This window comes from Rosa chinensis, chromosome 5 (genome assembly GCF_002994745.2).
Source record: "Rosa chinensis cultivar Old Blush chromosome 5, RchiOBHm-V2, whole genome shotgun sequence".
Taxonomy (NCBI): Eukaryota; Viridiplantae; Streptophyta; class Magnoliopsida; order Rosales; family Rosaceae; genus Rosa; species Rosa chinensis.
In genome coordinates this window covers 38,159,804-38,179,873 of record NC_037092.1, presented here as the reverse complement: position 1 = coordinate 38,179,873, position 20,070 = coordinate 38,159,804, and the positions used below count along the sequence as shown (strand labels likewise).

At 37.5% G+C, this 20,070-nt stretch overlaps 2 protein-coding genes, 2 long non-coding RNA genes and 1 pseudogene across 4 annotated transcripts; 1 reads left to right on the top strand and 4 right to left on the bottom strand.

Annotated features, from left to right (window-relative positions):
- Nucleotides 1-1,066: 1,066 nt before the first annotated feature.
- LOC112202903 lies at nucleotides 1,067-1,443 on the bottom strand. The gene is made up of 3 exons (XR_002937605.2): nucleotides 1,383-1,443; nucleotides 1,190-1,276; nucleotides 1,067-1,098 (listed from the first exon to the last, which is right to left on the bottom strand). It is a non-coding gene; the product is annotated as an uncharacterized LOC112202903 (long non-coding RNA).
- A 508-nt stretch (nucleotides 1,444-1,951) lies between these two features.
- On the bottom strand, nucleotides 1,952-2,691 carry LOC112202613. The gene is made up of 2 exons (XR_002937487.2): nucleotides 2,618-2,691; nucleotides 1,952-2,060 (listed from the first exon to the last, which is right to left on the bottom strand). It is a non-coding gene; the product is annotated as an uncharacterized LOC112202613 (long non-coding RNA).
- Nucleotides 2,692-5,023: 2,332 nt separating this feature from the next.
- On the bottom strand, nucleotides 5,024-8,451 carry LOC112203777 (annotated as a pseudogene).
- A 22-nt stretch (nucleotides 8,452-8,473) lies between these two features.
- On the top strand, nucleotides 8,474-11,280 carry LOC112202194 (cytochrome P450 71D10-like). Its single transcript, XM_040505851.1, is given in 3 exon segments — nucleotides 8,474-8,830; nucleotides 8,833-9,326; nucleotides 10,645-11,280. Coding segments are annotated over 3 exon segments (1,479 nt in total). The 5' UTR covers nucleotides 8,474-8,481.
- On the bottom strand, nucleotides 11,132-13,526 carry LOC112202196. Its single transcript, XM_024343127.2, has 3 exons — nucleotides 12,943-13,526; nucleotides 12,734-12,833; nucleotides 11,132-11,260 (listed from the first exon to the last, which is right to left on the bottom strand). Exons 1-2 carry the CDS (start codon nucleotides 13,450-13,452, stop codon nucleotides 12,786-12,788), a joined length of 558 nt encoding a protein of 185 aa, XP_024198895.1. The 5' UTR covers nucleotides 13,453-13,526; the 3' UTR covers nucleotides 11,132-11,260; nucleotides 12,734-12,785.
- Between the last annotated feature and the right edge of the window lie 6,544 nt (nucleotides 13,527-20,070).

Sequence of the window (20,070 nt, the reverse complement as noted above, 5' to 3'; positions counted from 1 at the left end):
ACAAATTTACATGTTTTACTATTGTTAAACCCACATTTTATTGTATTTAATGCTTAAAGAAATATAGATTACACAACACAAGTTTGCGTTTTAACATCGTTATTGATTTAAGAACCGATGACTGATACTGTTACAGACATCGGTTTCCATTTTGGAACTGATGTCTGGTACTCAGTAACATATCGTTTTCGACAAAAAATCGATGTCTGTATATTTTAGTAACATCGATTTCCATTTTGGAACTGATGTCTGGTACTCAGTAACATATCGTTTTCAACAAAAAATAGATGTCTGTATATTTCAGTAACATCGATTTTCATTTTGGAACTGATGTATCTGTATTACTAGACATCAGTTTTTATGGTTAAAACTGATTTCAACTTTATATCTAGACATCATACTAGAAAGTACGACCGTGCGATGCTGCGGGTTTAGGCGATAAGAGTAGTAATCACAATCTTATAATGTTTGCCGAATATTCTATCATTTTACATATCATAAAAGCTGGTTCACAAACTTTTTCACTAATTCTTACAAACTCTCTAATTCTTCCATTATCAAATCTATACATTCCTCCATTTCTGCCTTACAGATCACCAGCCTCTTCCATATTGTAAGTTGAATTAGATGCAAGAGAATACTTCTGTGTGGCTGAAAATTCCAGCATGACCAACCTATATATAATCTCCTCCATTTTGGCTACAAGGGACGAATATGCCACAGCCAACAATTCCATAGTCAAAGCTTTGTTTTCTTTTCTTCTTTCACGTTTGCTCTTCTCTTAGTGAAAAGTATCTACACAACTGCAAAATTCATAAATCAATGATCAATGATCAATTCATGACAAAACAAACATAACAAAAATCAATCACTGTATATCACTAAAAATATAATCTTCCAATTACAAAAACACCTCCAATTAAATGACCACTAATAAATTTCCAAAAACACATCCAATTTATGAAGCAAACACCTGATTTACAAAGCCAATTACTAATTGCATAGTCCTCCAATCATGTAGCAGAGTCATGTGAGAAAGAGAGGAATGGTTATTACCCGGCAATGCAATTCAGGTGCAAGATTTATTTGTAGAAGACACTGCAAGTTAAAAGGGAATGAATTTTCAGTTTCAGACTACGTGATTAGGACAGTGCTCATTATCAAAACAAAAAGTAGTAATGTTACTCACATCTTTAATTTTTTGAAGAGCAGTAACACAAAGTGTATTGTTAAGTTCCACATTGACATAGTCCCCACTGCAATTAGTTTTAGCAGCCTACAATGAGCATGGTATAGTTAAAACTTCGTCAAAAGTAATGTAAGTATGTAATAGATGCTGACAATATTATACTTCAAATGAGCAGTAAAAAATTATTATGCACCTCATAGATTTCATCTGAAATGAGTGACACTCGGTGAACATACGGGATTCTCTCATTTACATCAATAAAAGAATCTGAAACTGGATTTCCAAGCAAGTATCCCTGTTTCAAGCTAAATCAAATTATACATTGCCAAAGAAACGAATTAGGGGAAAACTAAAATGAGATTAGATAGTTTACTTGGAGTTGCATTCTTGGCCTTGACCCAGACTATAAACCTGCAATGCAGTATCCAAGGTTTAGGAAGTTAAAATTAAGAGAATTTTTTGTTTCCTTCACAACACAATACTATTAATAGGATGGGTAGGAATGTTACAGGGTGAAACAAAAAAATAGAATATGTGGGAGAATAACTTAATGTAGCCATATCAACACAGTGAATAATCCAGTAGTTCACCAACACACCCATAACCAATCAGATAATACTTTGAATGAGTTCTTAGATTCTAACATCCTTCAAAAGAAACAAAAGACACATTTATAAGGTTGTGGGGGCATGAAGCATCGAAAATTCAAACATACTATAAATAAAAAAAATGGATCAAAGTTTTACCTTTTCTTCTTAGCAGCCTGGAGCTTGGCATCCAGTCGCTCGCCAAGGTCTTCCTCTTGAGAAGAAGATCGAGAGGGGCTTCTGGGCTTTGTCCGGGCCTTGTTTGACAACTTTTCATAGTGTTCCTGAAGTCGAGCAAATTCAAAAAACTAGACATGTTAGGTTCTAGGCTAAAGAGTTATACAAAAACACAAAAAAGAATTGGGAATCACAAAACAAAGAGATGGAACAAAAAAAAAGTACAGTAATCATCAATAGCAGGAAATTAAGATCAAGTAATCTATTATAATCCTTTGAACCCGTCACTATCGGTTTAAAACACAACGACAGAGAAAACCAAAAATTTGAAAAACAAAATTGACATCAGCCCACCTAACACAAACGAAGCCAATACCCTTGAAAGTAAAGGTAAAAGCTTCCTTTCCTTGAAGATAAAGAGAAGAGAAGGTGTTAGGTAATTTTTTTTGGGAGGGGTTTTCTGTTAAAATTTGGATCAAAAACACACTAGGACAGAATTGGAAGCACAGTCATGATGGATCTTAAACTAATCAAATAAAGTTGTTAAAACTAGACTTGTATTCGGCTAAGTTCATCATCAACCAAAATCCAAAATCATCATCCCAAGAAACAAACAAACGCAGAATCAGAAATCGAATCAAAAGAAGAAGAAGGAGAAGAGGACCTGGCGGCGAAGATTGGCGAGTCGAAGCTTGGTTTGGATTTGCTCGACAGTATATTCTTAAGAAGAATGGGAACAATAAGTCCTGAATATGAGTCACCACCAATGTACAGTTGATTTCCCTGAAACCTTGGGTGTGCATATAACCACTGTTTCATAAATCATAGAAATGAGCTCCCAAGTATAAACTGCAACCAAACCACTCGAAGTAAAAAACCAATCCAGTAAACAAAGAAGAGCTCCCAAGTATTATGCCAACTCTTCTAATAAACAAAGAAGACCCTGAGTATCTACTTCCAAAATTCCAGTCATTCTTAACCACTCAAACAAAAGATACAGAAGAAAATGATCCATATATGAAAATTACCCTTAAGCACCCACTCTCCCTCCTGTTGCTGCAAATACATTCGCAAATCAATCCAAAACAAACACAAAATGAAAAACAAAAATCAATTCCACAATCAATTCAAATGGAGATTCTCACCACGTCCAAAGTTGAAAAAAAGAATACAGCAATAGATAACTCACCAAACCTGCAGCTCCCCTGCTCTCTTCAACGTAATTTAAAATTTCGTCTCCCTCTCCTTGTTGATCACAAACCCAATATCACAACCGTAAACTCCTGCATCACCAAAACCCTAAATCTGTCAATGCAAGAAACAAACATAGCTAATAAACTCATAACACACAATGACGATCATTATAAGCAAGAATAACTACCGATTTGTATAGTGATGATCCTAGAATTGCAGCCAATGTCAAGACAGTCCTTGCCTTCAAACCACTCATTCTTGAAAACCTTTAATCTAGGATCTTCCTCTGCAGATTGACAGCCAACATGTGCAAGAACTAAAATCAAACACAATCAATAAGCACCAGCTCAAAATACCACAGATTTAAGCCATTCAAAGACAAACCTAACTCAAATACATAAGAATTAAACAAAAAAGCTTGAACTTTAGATCAAAACTGGACAGGGAATCAATATTGGTGGTCACGAAGAGGAGAGAGAGAGGACCTACGAGACTAGACGTTGGAGAACTAGCTAGAGCTGGCTCAAGTTGGAGAATGACAAGCTCAGGTCCGCTGATAAGCTGGAGGTCAGATCGGATCTCATGCTCGAGGTTTGGAGAACGAGATCGGGAACTCGGGGTGAGAGAGCGAGGCAGGGGAACACGGGGTCAGAGAGCGAGGTCGAGGACTTGGGGTCAGGTCGGAGGCGGCTCCAGTTGGCTTGGGTCAGAGAGGGACTTGGAGCACGTCAGGTTGGAGAAGGAGGACGGGGACTCGACGCAGGTCAGCTTGAAGAACGATGAGGTCGACAGTTGAAGTGAATGAGCTGCTGAAGTCATTAGCTAGGGTTCGACAGTTTTAGAGAAAGCGGAAAAAAATACCAAGTGGGGGGGGGGGGGGGGGGGGGGGGGGGGGCCGGGGGGAATGAAATAATTGGTCCCCGCGTTTCTCAAACTTTAAAACTTAGTCCCTCCGCGTTTTTTTAAAATTTTGGAACAAAACTTTTCTCATCGTTTTCTTTGATGACTGATGTCTATAATACCAATGGAAATCAGTTTTTTCACAAACTGATGTTAACATGTTTTTTAACATCAGGTGCAATCCTGACCGATTTAATAGTGGCGATGTCTAATGACATTATTCTAGTAGTGAATTAAAAATATATTGTAGAATATATAGAATCAAATAGATAATATGTATATGCTCTCTAATATTAAATAAGCTTAATCAGTAGTGACACACACACACACACATATATATATGCGAGGCCAGCACATATTTATCAACTAGAATCATTCAAATTGTAAACCACAAAGATATAGACTTTTATTACTCATCAGAGAAAATTAGAGCAATCTTCACTCTTCACTAGAGCCAAATTTTCACTTTCCAAGATTACTATTTCAGTGACAAGCATACGACAACAGTAACACTAATAAAGGTCTGTTTTTGGGGATTATATAACTACAACAACATGATTTATATGCCTTGTTATTAAAAATCGAAGCAAGCTGGCATCGAATTTTATTGAAAACGACAAGATCAGAAGCAATTACTGTTACAACATCCCAACTGAAAATATAGTAAACAAAACTGTAACAAAAAAGGGCTCTGCAAAATAATGCAGAATGTTGAGTGCCTTGTAATGACGATCAGTGAAGTAGAGAAAGTTACTCCCACAGTCGCACTACAGCTCAACTCATATTCCAGGTATTAAGGTTGAAAAATCACAACATAGTGTTTAGGATACACTACAAGGAAACAGATGAAAAATGTGTAGAGGAGCTTCAAATTCCAGCACTACAAAGTTTTCAGTAGTAAGAAAAAGAAAAAGAAAACATAAAAAATAAATAAAATAAAAAATGATCCTTCCTACTAGGGTGTGAACTTATGCTATCAAGTGCTAATTCCAGAAAACACAAACACTTGTGTTGCTGAGTCTATGAGCCTTCCTTCGGCTAAGTAGGAGAAATCAGAAAATTGCATATAATTTGGGGATGTTCTTCATCTACCAACTCTTTTGGTGCCTTGATGATGGTACCTTCTACTGGAACTGCAAATGCTCCTAATTCCTAAAGAATATCTTTCGTTTTCTCCACACATCTTCACTCGATGATTCACTGGATGCATTCTCCCATTGCTCCATGCCTGCAAGCCACCATATATGGACAATAACACATGACTACTCAAGGTCTTGTATACATGTTTGGTCTAATTAATTTACCCAAGTTATAAATCATTTAATTGTAATCTGTAGTTCTGTACCAGAAGAGGATCTCCAACAATAAATACAAAGGAGTTAGGTGATAGAGAAAACTTGATCCATTGTCCATCCTTGGTTTGAAATTCAAGTCCTGAAACTTGATCATCACAAATGATTGTGCTTAATACTTTGTCATTGTGAGCATGGATCCCCTGCATGTACTCCCCAGATGGAGGTGAGCTGTATTTCATTATTTGAAGCAGTGTTTTACATACCATGATTGAATTCAATTTCTCTGCTAAACCATAACTATCAAGAATCATCAGTTCAATCATATCCTTAAGCTCATCCAACTGCTTTATCATATGAATTCTATAGTCTGACTGCATCAACAAGAAAGAAATATATAGTATTAACCAAATGATAAATTCAAGATTATAAATGTGGAAATAAGTTAAACAATGAAAACATTATACATGCAATTACCAAAACTGGTCATGACCATTTGGCCACATTAGTTCTGTGAAGTTTCTCAGGGAGTCATAGTTGGAGGCATCTTCAAGTCCAAAGCTCTCAAACAAGGGAATACTTGCATATTGCCCAAAGTAACCATGGTAAGGCTTTGGATTCATATTCTTCTGCTTGATCTGAACCGGAAGGCTGAAAAGGTGCCTTATCATAAAGAAGGTCTCAGCTCTTAACTGCAGAGGTATCTTATCATACACTATTTCAAAACAACCATAACATTCACATGCCTCTCAATATTATAACAATTAGAGCAATTCAAAATTGAGTACCCTATAATTTACACACATAAACAAATTTATATCCAAGCTTTCAATTTAAACGGTTTAGTACATTATGATTTTTAGTTTTTCACATTGTGATCGAGTTATCTTAAAGTTCTTTATTCAAATAATCCGTTAAAACAAAATTTAATCATATTTTTTCTAATAGCCTGCCAGATCATCAAAATCATGTGGCCCACACCATCACTTAACGGATTATTTGGACAAAAAACTTAACGGTAAGTAATAATTCAAAATTTGAAAACTACAGGTACTGAAGTAAGAGTGGCAAATCATTGGTGATTAGTAGTTTTAACAGAGAAAATGGATGTGGTGAGTTGTGGTATGTTAGTTATATTTGCAATACATGTAGGTTATTTGAAATAACTGATACTGTGGAGGTCACAAATTCAAATCTTAGCAACATCACTAACTGATTCTTAAAAAGATATCTTTAGATGTTATCTCTAATTGCATCGTGGTAGACTAATGAATATCGAAAGTACCATATGAAATCATTGCAACAAATTGAAAGGAAGACTCAAAAGTAAACAGCTCACCATGAGAGAATTACAGATACTCAACAGTATCACTGTATCAGAGAATTTGCTGACCACTTCAACAACATTGCAATTTGCAAATGTGTCTTCATTGAGATTTTATCACAAGAGTTTCTGAAAAGAATTGGTAAGAATTGTATCAATTAAACATGTGTACAATTTAATTCCATCAATTTATAAATCTAACATAAACACAAAAAACCAGCCGAGAAAATTAAGAGATGATCAGTTGCTTTTACGGGAAACTGTCTGTTTTAGAGAATTGCATAAGACATTTGGGGACAGTGCAGTTGACTTTGGTTCTGATTAGAAGGGTGTGTTTGAAATCTCAGTTTGTCAAAGTGCTTGTTGAAGCATCTGGAGAATTGAACTAACCCAAAGTTTTGTACCAAAATAAAAGGTTTGGGAGGGTTAGTCAATTGAATATGTGGTTCATATAATCTGCATGATTTGAATTGTTCTTCTGAGAAGAACAAGACTAAAATATAACTTTTCTGCTACTTTTGTTGATTTCTAATGGACCTATCCTTCATCACCAACGTCAAAATCTAGTCCCAAAATAGCTAGATTGTCAAGGCAGTGCCATTCCACAGTACTTTTAGAGCATAATCATATTAGGGTTTAGGGAGAACTGGGGCTGTGTTTTGAGCTTTACAAGTCGATTCTCAATATGTGGTTCCTCCTCTTAGAGAAGTGCTATCCTCAACAAACATTGCTGTCGTGTGCATGTGTATATTTCCTTGTCTTCTTCAGAGTGCACATAATTTCAGGCTAGTGTCCTGAATTGCGAGTGTTGATCTCACTAGCTGCCTACAATATCTCAGGTGGTGATCTTGTTATTTTTGTTCTCCTTGTGACTTGTTTCCTATGGTTAGATAGGACTATTTATGGTGGTATGTCATGCCCACCCCAACCCTGTGTGCCGGAAATGGGCTATTACACGGAACAACAGCTTCTTCGGGACAAATGTTTTATGCTGTGCTCAAGAGTTGAGTTTGTAGCGCCATAATGTTTCAGTTTATGCTCCAAAGTACTATGATATATACAATTGTTTTATTAGTTCTAATTGATCATAAACAAAGTTTGCTGTCGTTTTAAGTTCAAAAGAAGAGGAAAGAGATGTTAAGCACATGGTGATTATTCTCTAGCATAGAGTCTGGCCAGGGACGGCCAGCACTGCCTGCCAAATGGAATGTGACAAAAAGATTCAGAGTTAGATTCAAGATAATATTTCGATCGAAGAAAAGTTGCAAGATAATAAACAATGCAAAGGGGATCCATGCATAAGTTGTAACACAGTTTTTGGAGCCCTATATTATATTACCTCATTTCTGGATCATTTCCCTGCTTGTTTCTTTCCCCCTTCTCTAAAACCAGATAAATGTGGCCGTTGCTATATTCGGTATGGGACTCCCTGTTGCACAAATCAAACACTCCCCACAAGCCTTCATTTTTGTAGGCTTGGTTAAGTTGTAAGCACAATAAGACAATGAAGGCGATATAAATAATGAAATCAAATGTGGAAAGCCTAGTATCTTATGCAATTGAAAAAGAAAGATACTGAAGGTCTGATATCAATTATTGCAGTCTCCTGTTTTAATATTGACAACAAGAAAATCCATAGTTCCATACAAGCCAATTTGATAGAAATTTTTCATTAAAAAAAAAAGGCATTGCTACATCCTGTGCTATATATACATAATCCAAAGATTGGTAAATGCATTCATTGTCACTAAAAATTTCATCATGGACCTCCAGTTCTCTTCCTTCCATGTCATACTTACCTTTTCTCTCTTTGTGATTATGGTACTCAAAATAGCAAGCAGAGGCAAAACCAAAAGCTCCAGTTCAAATCTACCACCAGGACCACGCAAGCTACCCTTTATAGGGAACATCCACCAGCTTGCTGGATCTCTACCCCATCATAGTCTGCGAAACTTGGCCAAGAAATATGGACCCTTTATGCACCTAAGGCTTGGAGAAGTTTCCACCGTAGTTGTTTCATCAGCAGAGTTTGCCAGAGAGGTGATGAAAACTCACGACGCTACTTTTGCATCAAGGCCCCATCTCCTTGCTGCAACCATCGTGTCTTACAACGCCACAAACATTGTGTTTGCAAAATATGGTGATTACTGGAGACAACTGCGAAAATTTGCACACTAGAGCTCCTAAGCACAAAGCGTGTTCAATCTTATCGACCTATTAGAGAGGAAGAGATGCTGAATCTCATCAAATGGATTGCTTCAAAAGCCAGGTCACCTATCAATCTTACAGAGAAAATTTACTCATCTACATATATGATCACTTCACGAGCAGCCTTTGGTAAAAAGAGCAAATATCATGAAGATTTTATAGATGTTGTGAAGGAAGGTACACAATTGGCAGGAGGCTTTGATCTTGCAGATGTCTTTCCTTCTTTCAGTTTGCTTCATATGATAACTGGGATGAGGCCTAAACTTGAAAGGTTGCACAAAAAATCTGACAGGATACTGGAAAACATCATCAAAGAACACAAAGATAAGGCAACATCAAAAGGTTCTGAGAGGGAAGCACAGGAAGACCTGGTAGATGTACTCTTAAAATTTCACGAGGATAATGATGGCCCTGAATTTAACCTAACTACTGACAACATCAAAGCAGTAATCTTGGTAAGTAAACTTTCTACTGATATTTTGCCTGGATAAGTTAGTCATGATTTTCAATGCTTGTTCCAGATACATGAGCTCATGAATGTTAGAAAAATTTATTTTCTTTCATCCACCTAGAAGGCAACCATGAGGCTGAAGGAGCATTAGACCTTAGTTGCACAATGACTTGGCTAACTGTTTAAGCCAATCACCATGCTTAAACCCAAGTTAACTGACCATTACGCTTTCCTTTGTTGCCTTTGCATCTGCCATATTTTCGAAGATATTCAGTTTGAGAATGCTTTTGGGTGCTCAGTTTGAGTGATCCTAAAATAAGATTTGAAAAGCTGATAGCTGCTAACATCTTTAATCATGGCAAAGGCATTTATATTACACACAGTCTTAGCATCATTGATCATTACATTATGTACCAGCAACACATACATGATAAGCAAAACCAACAACCCAAAAACGCAGAAACTTTATACCTGCCAAAACTGATGGTACTACATACTCAGCACCACATCCTACACACACCTTACCCCATTATTTACTCTTATGATGCCTTGATTTTGATTTAGAATTTGACTTCAGTAATTCGTCTTGACAAGAACTGCTCAACTTCTCAAGTTGTTCAATTCCAAGAGACCCACAGATCAAGTCCACTTGATCTACAGGTCTCTTGGAGAAGAACTAACTGAGAGAGACCCCATAGATCAAGTCACTGAAGTTTCACACAATATGTGCAAAGGGATTTATAATTTATTAACTTAGAAAACAATCATGTAGCATCGTCAAACTTTCTTTACTTCTAATCGTCATAGATAGATACATGGAGGATATAACATACAATAATTATAACATACAATAGTTATACAATTGCTTTGTAAGTCCAATGATGGAGACAGCAAGAATATCAACCTTAAAATCAAGACGAAAGAATACATAGAGATATTTTACACTCAAAAGCCTAAAGCCTATGTTTCCAATTTATAGAGCCAGACCTCACAAGATCGGTCTACTTTCTATTCTAAACAATGTAATATATTATACAGTTGATAAAGTTGGTTTTTCCTTTAATTTTATGCACTATTATCTTAAAGTATCATAATGCTACTGTAGGTTGTTCTTCTTACTTGTCAATTGACACTCTTGATGGAACTTTAGTGAGCTTACCTGTGTTAAAAAATAATAGATTTTGCTATATATACGAAAATCATTAGCTTTGCGTTTAGGAGTTTAAGTAAAGCTATAAACTATAAATAGTTTCTCCAATTACTCTATTAGAACTGTATTTAATATAAATACTAAATAAAAATTGACAATTAATCACTTTCAGGACATTTTCGGAGCTGGGAGTGAGACATCCGCAACAGCTGTAGACTGGGCAATGTCAGAAATGATTAAAAATCCACAAATAATGAAAAGGGCACAGGATGAGGTGAGGGAAGTGTTCAATAGAAAAGGGCAGGTAAGTGAAACAAGCATCAAAGAGATGAAATATTTAAACTCAATTATTAAGGAGACACTCAGATTGCACCCATCTGCCCCTCTGTTAATTCCAAGAGAATGCGGAGAGAGGTGTGAGATTGGTGGATATGAAATACCTGTCAAAACAAAGGTAATTGTCAATGGATGGGCAATTGGTAGAGATCCAAAGTACTGGACTGAGCCTGAGAGCTTTCATCCAGATAGATTCCTTGATAGCTCAATTGATTTCAGGGGAACAAACTTTGAGTATATCCCATTTGGTGCTGGAAGAAGAATGTGTCCCGGCATAACATATGGTCTGGCCAATGTGGAGCTCCCACTTGCAATGTTATTATACCATTTTGATTGGAAACTCCCAAATGGAATGAAACATGAAGACCTGGACATGACTGAGGCCTTTGGCATTACAGTCCGTAGAAAAGAAGATCTGCGCCTTATACCCATCCCATATCATCCTCCACCAACTGAACAAACCCAAGTGTAAAATAGTCAACTGTTTTTATTCTTGCAAAGAAATCACTGTCTGTTTTTGTTATCCATGTAATCAAAAACTACAATATCTTGTGACAGCGGCAATCAAAGACTTTGATGATTCTATTGAGTTGAGAATTATATAAATAGAGTTACCGAGGTAGTGAAAATATTTAAAGTAACAAAATAGAAAAAATGCCTGACGAGATCAGAATAATCTCTATTATTTTTGGTTTCTTGTAGAGCCTGTGCCTTTGGATTTGGTAGAACTGGTCATCTTAAGCAGTAAGAAACAAAACCAGTCAATACCATACCAGAGGATATAGGACGACTCTGTATGTCCTTACTTGTGTGTGATGTATAAAGCTAGGGGTCAGTCAGCTGACTATATATATGATTTCATTCGTCCTTCACTCCACAAAACTGTACGAAATTGTTCTTTGCATTGATGTGGAATGAATTAATCCAATAAAAAGTTACTCCTTGTTGACATGGGAATAAGGGAAATCCAGAGGGTTCTATTCTCTGGTATATATGGTGTAGTGCTCGCCTCGGTCAAATTTCTGCCCTTTTACATTGATGTGGAATGAATTAATCCAATAAATAGTTACTCCTTGTTGACATAAGAATAGGGAAAAACCAGAGGGTTCTACTCTTTGGTATGGTGTAGTGCTCGCCTTGGTCAAATTTCTGCCCTTTCGCAAGCACACAGAAGATACACACCCAGGGGAAATATGAAATTTTATGTAATGTCATTGGAAGATACAGTTTTAGGCTCTAAGCCAAGAATTCCGTAAATGTAAATTTGGGCAAATCACAATCTAGTAAACAAATTTATATCCAAGCTTTCAATTTAGTACCAAAAATCATATGGTACTAAACTGTTTAAATTGAAAGCTTGGATTAAGTTTGCATACGACTATAACTACAGGTACTAAAGTAAGAGTGGCAAATCATTGGTGATTAGTAGTTTTAACAGAGAATGCGTGAGTTGTGGCATGTTATTTCTTTTTTTTTTTTGGTAAGCAAAATGGTGGCTAAGTGAGCTACCACTCCGGGGTTTAGAGCAACTTGGGTATGATTCCTCCTCAAGGGATGTTTTTCACAAGTTAGGGTTCAGACCAGAGACCTCCTATTACTAGAAGAAGTCCTGCGCCCCACTTGCATTGCAGCCTGGTATGAGTCTACTAGACCAACCTCATTGGGTGTTGTGGCATGTCAGCTATTTGTAATACGTGTTGGTTTAACGGATACCGTGAAGGTCAAAGGTTTAAATCCCTATGACATCATGAAATTAGTGGGGTAGGGATTATATGTTGTCATTTCTACACAAAGACTAACCATTCTTAAAAGGATATATTTAGATCTTACAGCTAATTGAATCGTGGGAGACTAATGAATATCGAACGAACCATGCATATGAAATCACTGCAACAACTTGAAAGAAAGACTGAAAAGCAACTCACCATGAGAGAGAATTACAGATACTCAACAGAACGAGAGAATTTGCTGACCACTTCAGCAACATTGGAAACGTGTGTTGATTGAGATTTTATCAAAAGAGTTCTGCAATCAATTTCGAAAAGAATTGTATTCACTAAACATGTTTACAATTTAATTCCATCAATTTCAAACACTAACATAAACCCTAAATCTAATTCACTTTTCCACGAACCATTGCTTCATATTCTCTCCGCGGCAATCCAGACTGGTTTCGAACCGTGACCATCATATCCAGATTCTCCTTCCGCCTTCCCGACCTCACAGCCGCACAAACGACGCGCCGTATTTGCGCAATCATTTCTTCGACGTCGTTAAACGGCACGCCGTCCTCAACGATACGCCCAATTACAGTCAACATCCTGTCGATGACTCCAACCCCGTTCTCGTCAGTTTCCGTAAACAGCCAAAATTCCATATCGCGAAACGTCGCCGTTTTGAAATCGACGTCCACGATCGGCCGCGTGCGGTCGTCGGAACAGTAAAAGCTTCTGATCACCTTCCAGACAATCGAGACCTTCCAGTCGTCGTCGTGTCGCGATTTTCTTTTCTTCGTGGGAATTAGGTCAAGATCAAGATCGTGGTGGTCGTCGGCGACACAGATCTGGTAAGCGAAATCGTAATCGCAGTGAGTCGCGGAAGGGAAGTACTCTTCTTCGTGATTGTTGGGATTTAGGGTTTGCATCTTTGAATTGAGAGAGAGAGAGAGAGAGAGAGAGAACCAGTGAGAACGAGAACGAAGGAGAAGATGTAAAAGCGAGTTATGCGAAATGTTTAAGTGCGGTTACACTCTCCTAGTCCCTCACCAATTGAATTACCGTAAATAGCCCTGCATCCTCCTACGAAATTCCAATAAATTGCTGTTGTTAAACTTTTGCACGCGGCGTCTCTTGATTGGAAAATAGATGGTCAGACAATAGAACCTTTTCTTTTTTCTAGTGTGCTTTCCTTTTACCATTAGGAATAGGTATAGATTTGGCCAATAAAAATCCTAATTGTCCTTGTAAATTTTTAATCTTCTCATTTCTCAACATTTTTTAGTCAAATAATTGAGTGTTATTTTTCTCTTTTTCAAACTGGCTTTAAATTTGGAGAAATAAATATGCACTCTTAAATTTACAATTCACACTCCCTTTCTATTTTAGAACGAAATTTTCACTCCCAATTTTTGGTGTTTACAAAAATTCACAATTTTAGATACGTAAAAAGAAAACATGGATTGTGAATTGTAAAATGTGGAGTGTGAATTTCACTCCCATAAATTGAGTAGAGTCTGGTTGCTGGGTTTTTTTTTTTGGGTTGCGGCCTTTTTTTATTTTGGGATTCACCGTTTATTGTTTGGATTTGGGTTTCAAACCAAAGTCATCTGGTAGATTTGGATCACATATTGGCCACTTTTTTAGTTCTCTTATTAGATCAAGTCATCGAGAAACTATAGGGATTTAAGACAGCAATAGATATATCGGTGGCCACTACATACCATTTTTTGGTTGGTTTACCTTGTAGGAGACACAAATTGTTTCTAGTATGATATTATAGTAGGAAAACTTATTTAATTTGTCGGGCATTTTAACATGGTTCTTTTGTTATTTGTGTAAAAGTAAATTTGAATTAGTCTACTTATTTCATTTCATAGTCTCATTATATAAGGATAGAATTGCAACGGAAATATCAATTACAATAATGATACTAAATGCTGATTGAGCTATAATTGCAATTCCTTGATTCCCTCCTCGTCAGTACTTTGACAAAGGCACATACTGTACTTTTCTTTTAACACTCCCCCTTGTGCCAAGTCAAAGACGAAATGGTGCTTGAGTTGTTGCCTCACTAAAAACGTTGCCAAGTAACAATAAAAACCCTATGGGACAAAAAATACACCTTGGTCGAAGGAAAAGAGCACAACGCACCTTTTACATTTAAGGATGATATGTGTGTGTTAGACTCCCCCTGACGTTTACTCCTCCCCCTAATCCATACATTAATCAAGGGAGCTTGGAAACTCTTCGCATTCCTATGTTTTTCACATGTTTCTCAAATATGGCCTTAGACCTTACTTGATTCACTTGAATCTTAAGGAGAGCATGTTGTTGCTGATTATAGAAAAACTTTGACGATATGTGTTTTGTATTATCACCCTTTATATAACTTAGCTTCATCTGTTCGATGCAGGCTACATTATCTTCATAAATGCAAGTAGGCTCTTCAGTGGTAGAACTCAAACCACTAGTCCCTCAAATATGTGTAATGACAGCTCTTAACCATATACACTCACAAATCGCCTCATGTAGAGCAATGATCTATGAGTGGTTCGAGGAGGTAGCCACAAGGGTTTTCGTGATTGATCTCCAAGATATCACCATGTTCTCAATGGTAAATACATAACCAGTTTGAGAACGATCTTTATGTGGGTCAGAGAGGTACCCAACATCAGCAAAACCAACCAAAACATTATTTGGGGTTTCGATGTAGCGAATGGCACTTTCGCCATCAACATTTTCTTTAGGGATTGCAGTTCCATCCGCGGTCCCTTTTGTCTCTCTGTAAGGAAAGAATAATCTCAAGTCAATGGTTCCTTTTAGGTATCAAAAGATGTTCTTAATACCATTCCAGTGACGCTGTGTTAGAGCTTAGCTAAATCTAGCTAACAAGTTCACTGAGAATGCAATGTCTAGTCGAGTACATTGGGCTAAGTACAATAATGCGCATATTGCACTTAGATAGGGAATTTCAGCTCCCAACACCTCTTCATCATCTTCCTTTAGACGAAATGGATCTTTCGTTGCATCCAAACTTCGACCGATCATGGGAGTGCTAGCAGGATGCGCTTTGTCCATGTTAAATCCGCTGAGCATCTTTTAAACATACACAGACTGGTGGATTAGTATTCCACAAACTCGGTGTTCTAGTTCAAGGCCTAGACAGAATCGAGTTTTCCCAAGATCCTTCATCTCAAATTCGGATTTCAAGTAGCTCGCAGTTTCCTTTATTTCATCAAGAGTACCTATTATGTTCATAACATCGACATATACAACTACAATTGCAAATCCGAAACTTGTTTTCTTTATAAATATGCAGGGGCATAATTTATTGTTCTTATATCTCTTCCCAATCAAGTAGTCACTTAGATGGGTATACCACATCCGCTCGGATTGTTTCAATTTGTAAAGTGAGCGTTTCAACCTAATTGCAAACTTGCTCCGTGGTTTAGAGTCACTTGATTTGGGTAATGTAAGGCCATCAGACACTATCATATATAACTCTGAATCAAGATCCCTATAAAGATATGCAGTAACCACATCCATGAGCTGCATTTCCAGTTCTTCGAAAACTACCAAGCTAACTAAGTAGCGGAACGTTATAGCGTCCATTATGAGAGAGTATGCCTCCTTGTAGTCAATTTCACGGCGTTGTGAGAAACCTTGCGCCACAAAGCAAGCCTTGTACCTCAGGACTTCATTCTTCTCATTATGCTTTCTGACAAAGACCCATTTATATCCTACAGGCTTTACACTTGGGGAGAGGGGGGGGTTAGCACTACCGGACCAAATACCTATCTCTTTGTCAGAGAATCTACTTTTGCCTGAATTGCTTCTTTCCATTTAGGCCAATCTGCTCTTTGTTGACATTCTACAACAAAGCGTGGTTCAATATCATCGTACTCTATGATTTTTTTAGCAATGGAAGATCTTTCCATCAACTCATACGCATTCTCATAATCCATTGAGATTTTTTTGTTCTCTGGAATCATTTCAAACATCAGAGCATCCTCTAGTATTGATTCATGGACATAACTATTATCAAAGATAATCTCATGAGAGGGATTCTCTACATTAATGATTAATGGATCGATTTATGCCTTACTCGCCCTCTTCTTTCTTGGGTGAGTGTCAATTGAACCAAATGGCCTCTCCCTCTTCCTTTGGGGAGGCACGGCCTTAACCACACCTCCACTAAGTGTGGCTATAGCATCTCTATCTGCGGCGATATGCCCCTTGTTGGGGACTTCTAACCTTGCAGGCACATTTACAACTGGTATATGTGATCTCGCCACTTTTGCGATATCAGTAAACTCATCAAGCATCGAATCTGCTATGTTTTGAAGATCCATTATTCTTTTCACTTCACTTTAACATTGTAAAGTGAGGGGATCAAAATGAGACAGAATGGGGACAAACCACGACAATTCATGTCGTTCCCTTGGAAAATTCTTTTTCCTATCTCCCCCTAACGATGGGAAAACTGTCTCATCAAAGTGACAATCCGCAAATCTAGCGGTAAAGAGGTCGCCTGTCAAGGGTTCCAAATAGCAGATAATTATTGGAGATACGTATCCAACATAAATACCTAATCATCTCTGAGGACCCATTTTGATGCACTATGGGGGTACAATAGGCACATATACTGCGCAACCAAATATGTGTAAGTGTGAAAATGCTAAGTTCATATCCAGTTACCAACTGGTATGCAGAAAATGGTTGGCTAGCAGTGGGTATGAAATGAATAAGTAAAGCTGCGTGCAATATTTCATAACCCCAGGAAGATATAGGCAGTTTGGTGCGCATAACCAGTGCCCTAGCCACCATCTGTAGTCTTTTGATGGTGGCTTCTGCAAGACCATTTTGTGTATGCATATGGGGTATAGGATGCTCTACATAGATCCCAATAGACATGCAATAATCATTAAACGCTTTCGATGCAAACTCTCCAGCGTTATCAAGCCTTATAGACTTGATAGGGTTATCAGGGTGGTGAGCCCTTAAATGTATAATCTGTGCTAGGAGTTTTGCAAATGCAGCATTTCTTGTGGACAATAATGCGACATGTGACCGGCATGTTGAAGCATCCACCAGAACCATAAAGTACTTGAATGGTCCGCATTCTGGATGGATAGGTCCACAAATATCTCCTTGTATCCTTTGTAAGAATGGAATGTTTTGTTTTGTATCTTTAGCATAGGACTAAAGAGCAGGCTTTGCAAAACGAGTGATGTGCCTTTGAAATAGTCAATAAGGCATGATGGGAGGGAGGTAGTGCTTCTGGTACTTCAAAAGGCAATAGCTGCATCTGAGTAGTACTAGGACCGACACCTTACAGTGTGGGGATTTTTCTCCCATTTTATTTTTCAGTCGAAAGACGGGATGTTCGTATGAGTTCTTTAAAATACGAATCATCATGTCACGACCAGAATGCTCTACACGGTCATGCCAAAACCTGTATAAGTCAGTGTCCCACATTTCATTGTTGGTGACAGCATAGGATTCAATAATCTGAATAGTAATGAGGTACAATCCACTAGATTGACTCGTTAGTTTCTCTAAAATGCGTTTATTCTTTCCACATTCATTAGAGGTAATATAAAGGTATTCGGTTCCATTCTCACAGTGTGTTTCTACATGATAACCGTTGGCACGAATATCTTTGAAGCATAACAAGGTTTGATTAGCTCCTAGTGCATACAGAGCGTATGTGACTTTAAATGTTGTGCCATTAGGCAGCAAAAATTTGGCAGTTCCTCGCCTTTTTATTACTTGTGATGATCCAATTATCGTAGTCACAGAGGAATTATAGGCTATTAATTCAATGAGTAATTGCCTATTCCTTAATATGGTGTGGGTAATCCCATTATCAACTAAGCACACAAGTTCTCCTCGATTCATTCCTACAAATAAATGGGAGGTATTATTAATTAATTCGAAAATATATCTCATATTCTTTAGAGTATTTCTATTTTAGGTAGAATGATAATCTTTTCATTCTAATAATTTTTTCTCCAGATGTATTGCTTTACTTCTTTATAGTGCTATTTCAAACCATGTAAATATGTCTAGTAAATAAAATCGGATAAATTCATTGCTTCATAATAAAATCTGAAATTTATTAATAAGCCAACGATAATCAAATTAAGGTCTTGTTTAGAAATCTAATTCATCAAACCATTATTGAAATAAACTTTAAGACCAAGCAATAGTCTAATTAAAAAATGAGGCATTTTGCCTCCACAATTGTCTTTGGAAAATAAATAAAGCAGATCAGTCAAAATCTAGAGCATCCATTGACTGAGTAAGTTCCCCGTTGCCATTGAAGTCTGCAATTGTGAGGTTGACGTCTGGGTCATGGCCTGCTTCTTCCATATTGACAGGACCCACCCCGAATTCCACCCTGGAATCCGAAGTGGCCCTGCGGGACCCACCTTTAAAGGAGATTTACCAAAAATTTCGGCATAACCTCCCTTAAAAATGGATAACCCAAAATCCTGCGGAAAACCAAAATTCACTTCTAATAAATCCAACCACAACACCTGGAGCCACCCTGCTCCCAAATTCAACCAATCCCATCTCAAAGCTAACAATATCATACATAATCTCCGAAAGGTACAAGTTACTACAATCACCAAAGTTAGGTCATAGACCTCAAATATAATTCATACAAGTTTGGGTCACATATCCCTTAGTAATCAGAGCATTCTAGGAATATAAGTTTAACATAGAGTACAGTAGGCTAAATAAATAACCTACAAAATATGATGACGGAAGCGGATGCGGTCACTATGGCTCACTTCAGAACGCCGAGCAGCAACACTGAAAACTGGGCATTTGAAACCGAAAGGCCCAGGGAAAAGTATATAAAAATGTTAGCGTGAGTGGACAAAAATAAAAGATTTTTAAACCAAATGGATTTTATACTTTCCCATATTTATTTCTTTAAAATTCCCGATGCATGCAATGATTAACAAAAATAAAATAAGAGGAGTTCCGCTCTTGAAAGCCGACTAGCCCCGCTAGTCACAAACGAATAAAAGAAAAGGTTGAAACTCCAATACTCAAAGAAATAGAACCAGCCCCGCTGGCCAAAATATATCGGACTAGCCCCGCTAGTCGAAAATAGTATAAAGAGTAGGGGAAGACGATAGCCATACGAGTGAGCCACCCAGGCTCGGGTGATAGCCTCCTAGGCCAAAATACTCCCATTAGTCCCGTAATATACCCTTCCGCCACTAAGTGTAGTGATAGGATACTGGGCTTCAGAATTACTGTCACAGAGACAGTAATCAGCGCCACAAAGGCGGAGGGCTTCGGTGATCCCATCACCTCGCCACAAAGGCGGAAGATCAATGCTAGCAATGATAGTAGTCACCCTAAGTATGGCATAAGAAACCCGAAAACCAAGTAAAACCACAAATACATAAAGCTTCCCCATATCCCGTAAAAGAATTTCCCATGACGTGTCCCACAAGCCAAGATAATCTAAAGTTCGAAATAAATAGGAGATAAATAAGTATAAAGATTTACTCCATCGAAAT

What these genes read in the sequence shown, in the direction of transcription:
- LOC112202196 (XM_024343127.2), bottom strand. Translation starts at nt 13,452, where the DNA reads ATGCAAACCCTAAATCCCAACAATCACGAAGAAGAGTACTTCCCTTCC. An exon ending in GGAGAGAATATGAAGCAATG is followed by an intron (nt 12,834 to 12,942) that starts GTTCGTGGAAAA and finishes AATTGATTGCAG; the next exon opens with AACTCTTTTGATAAAATCTC.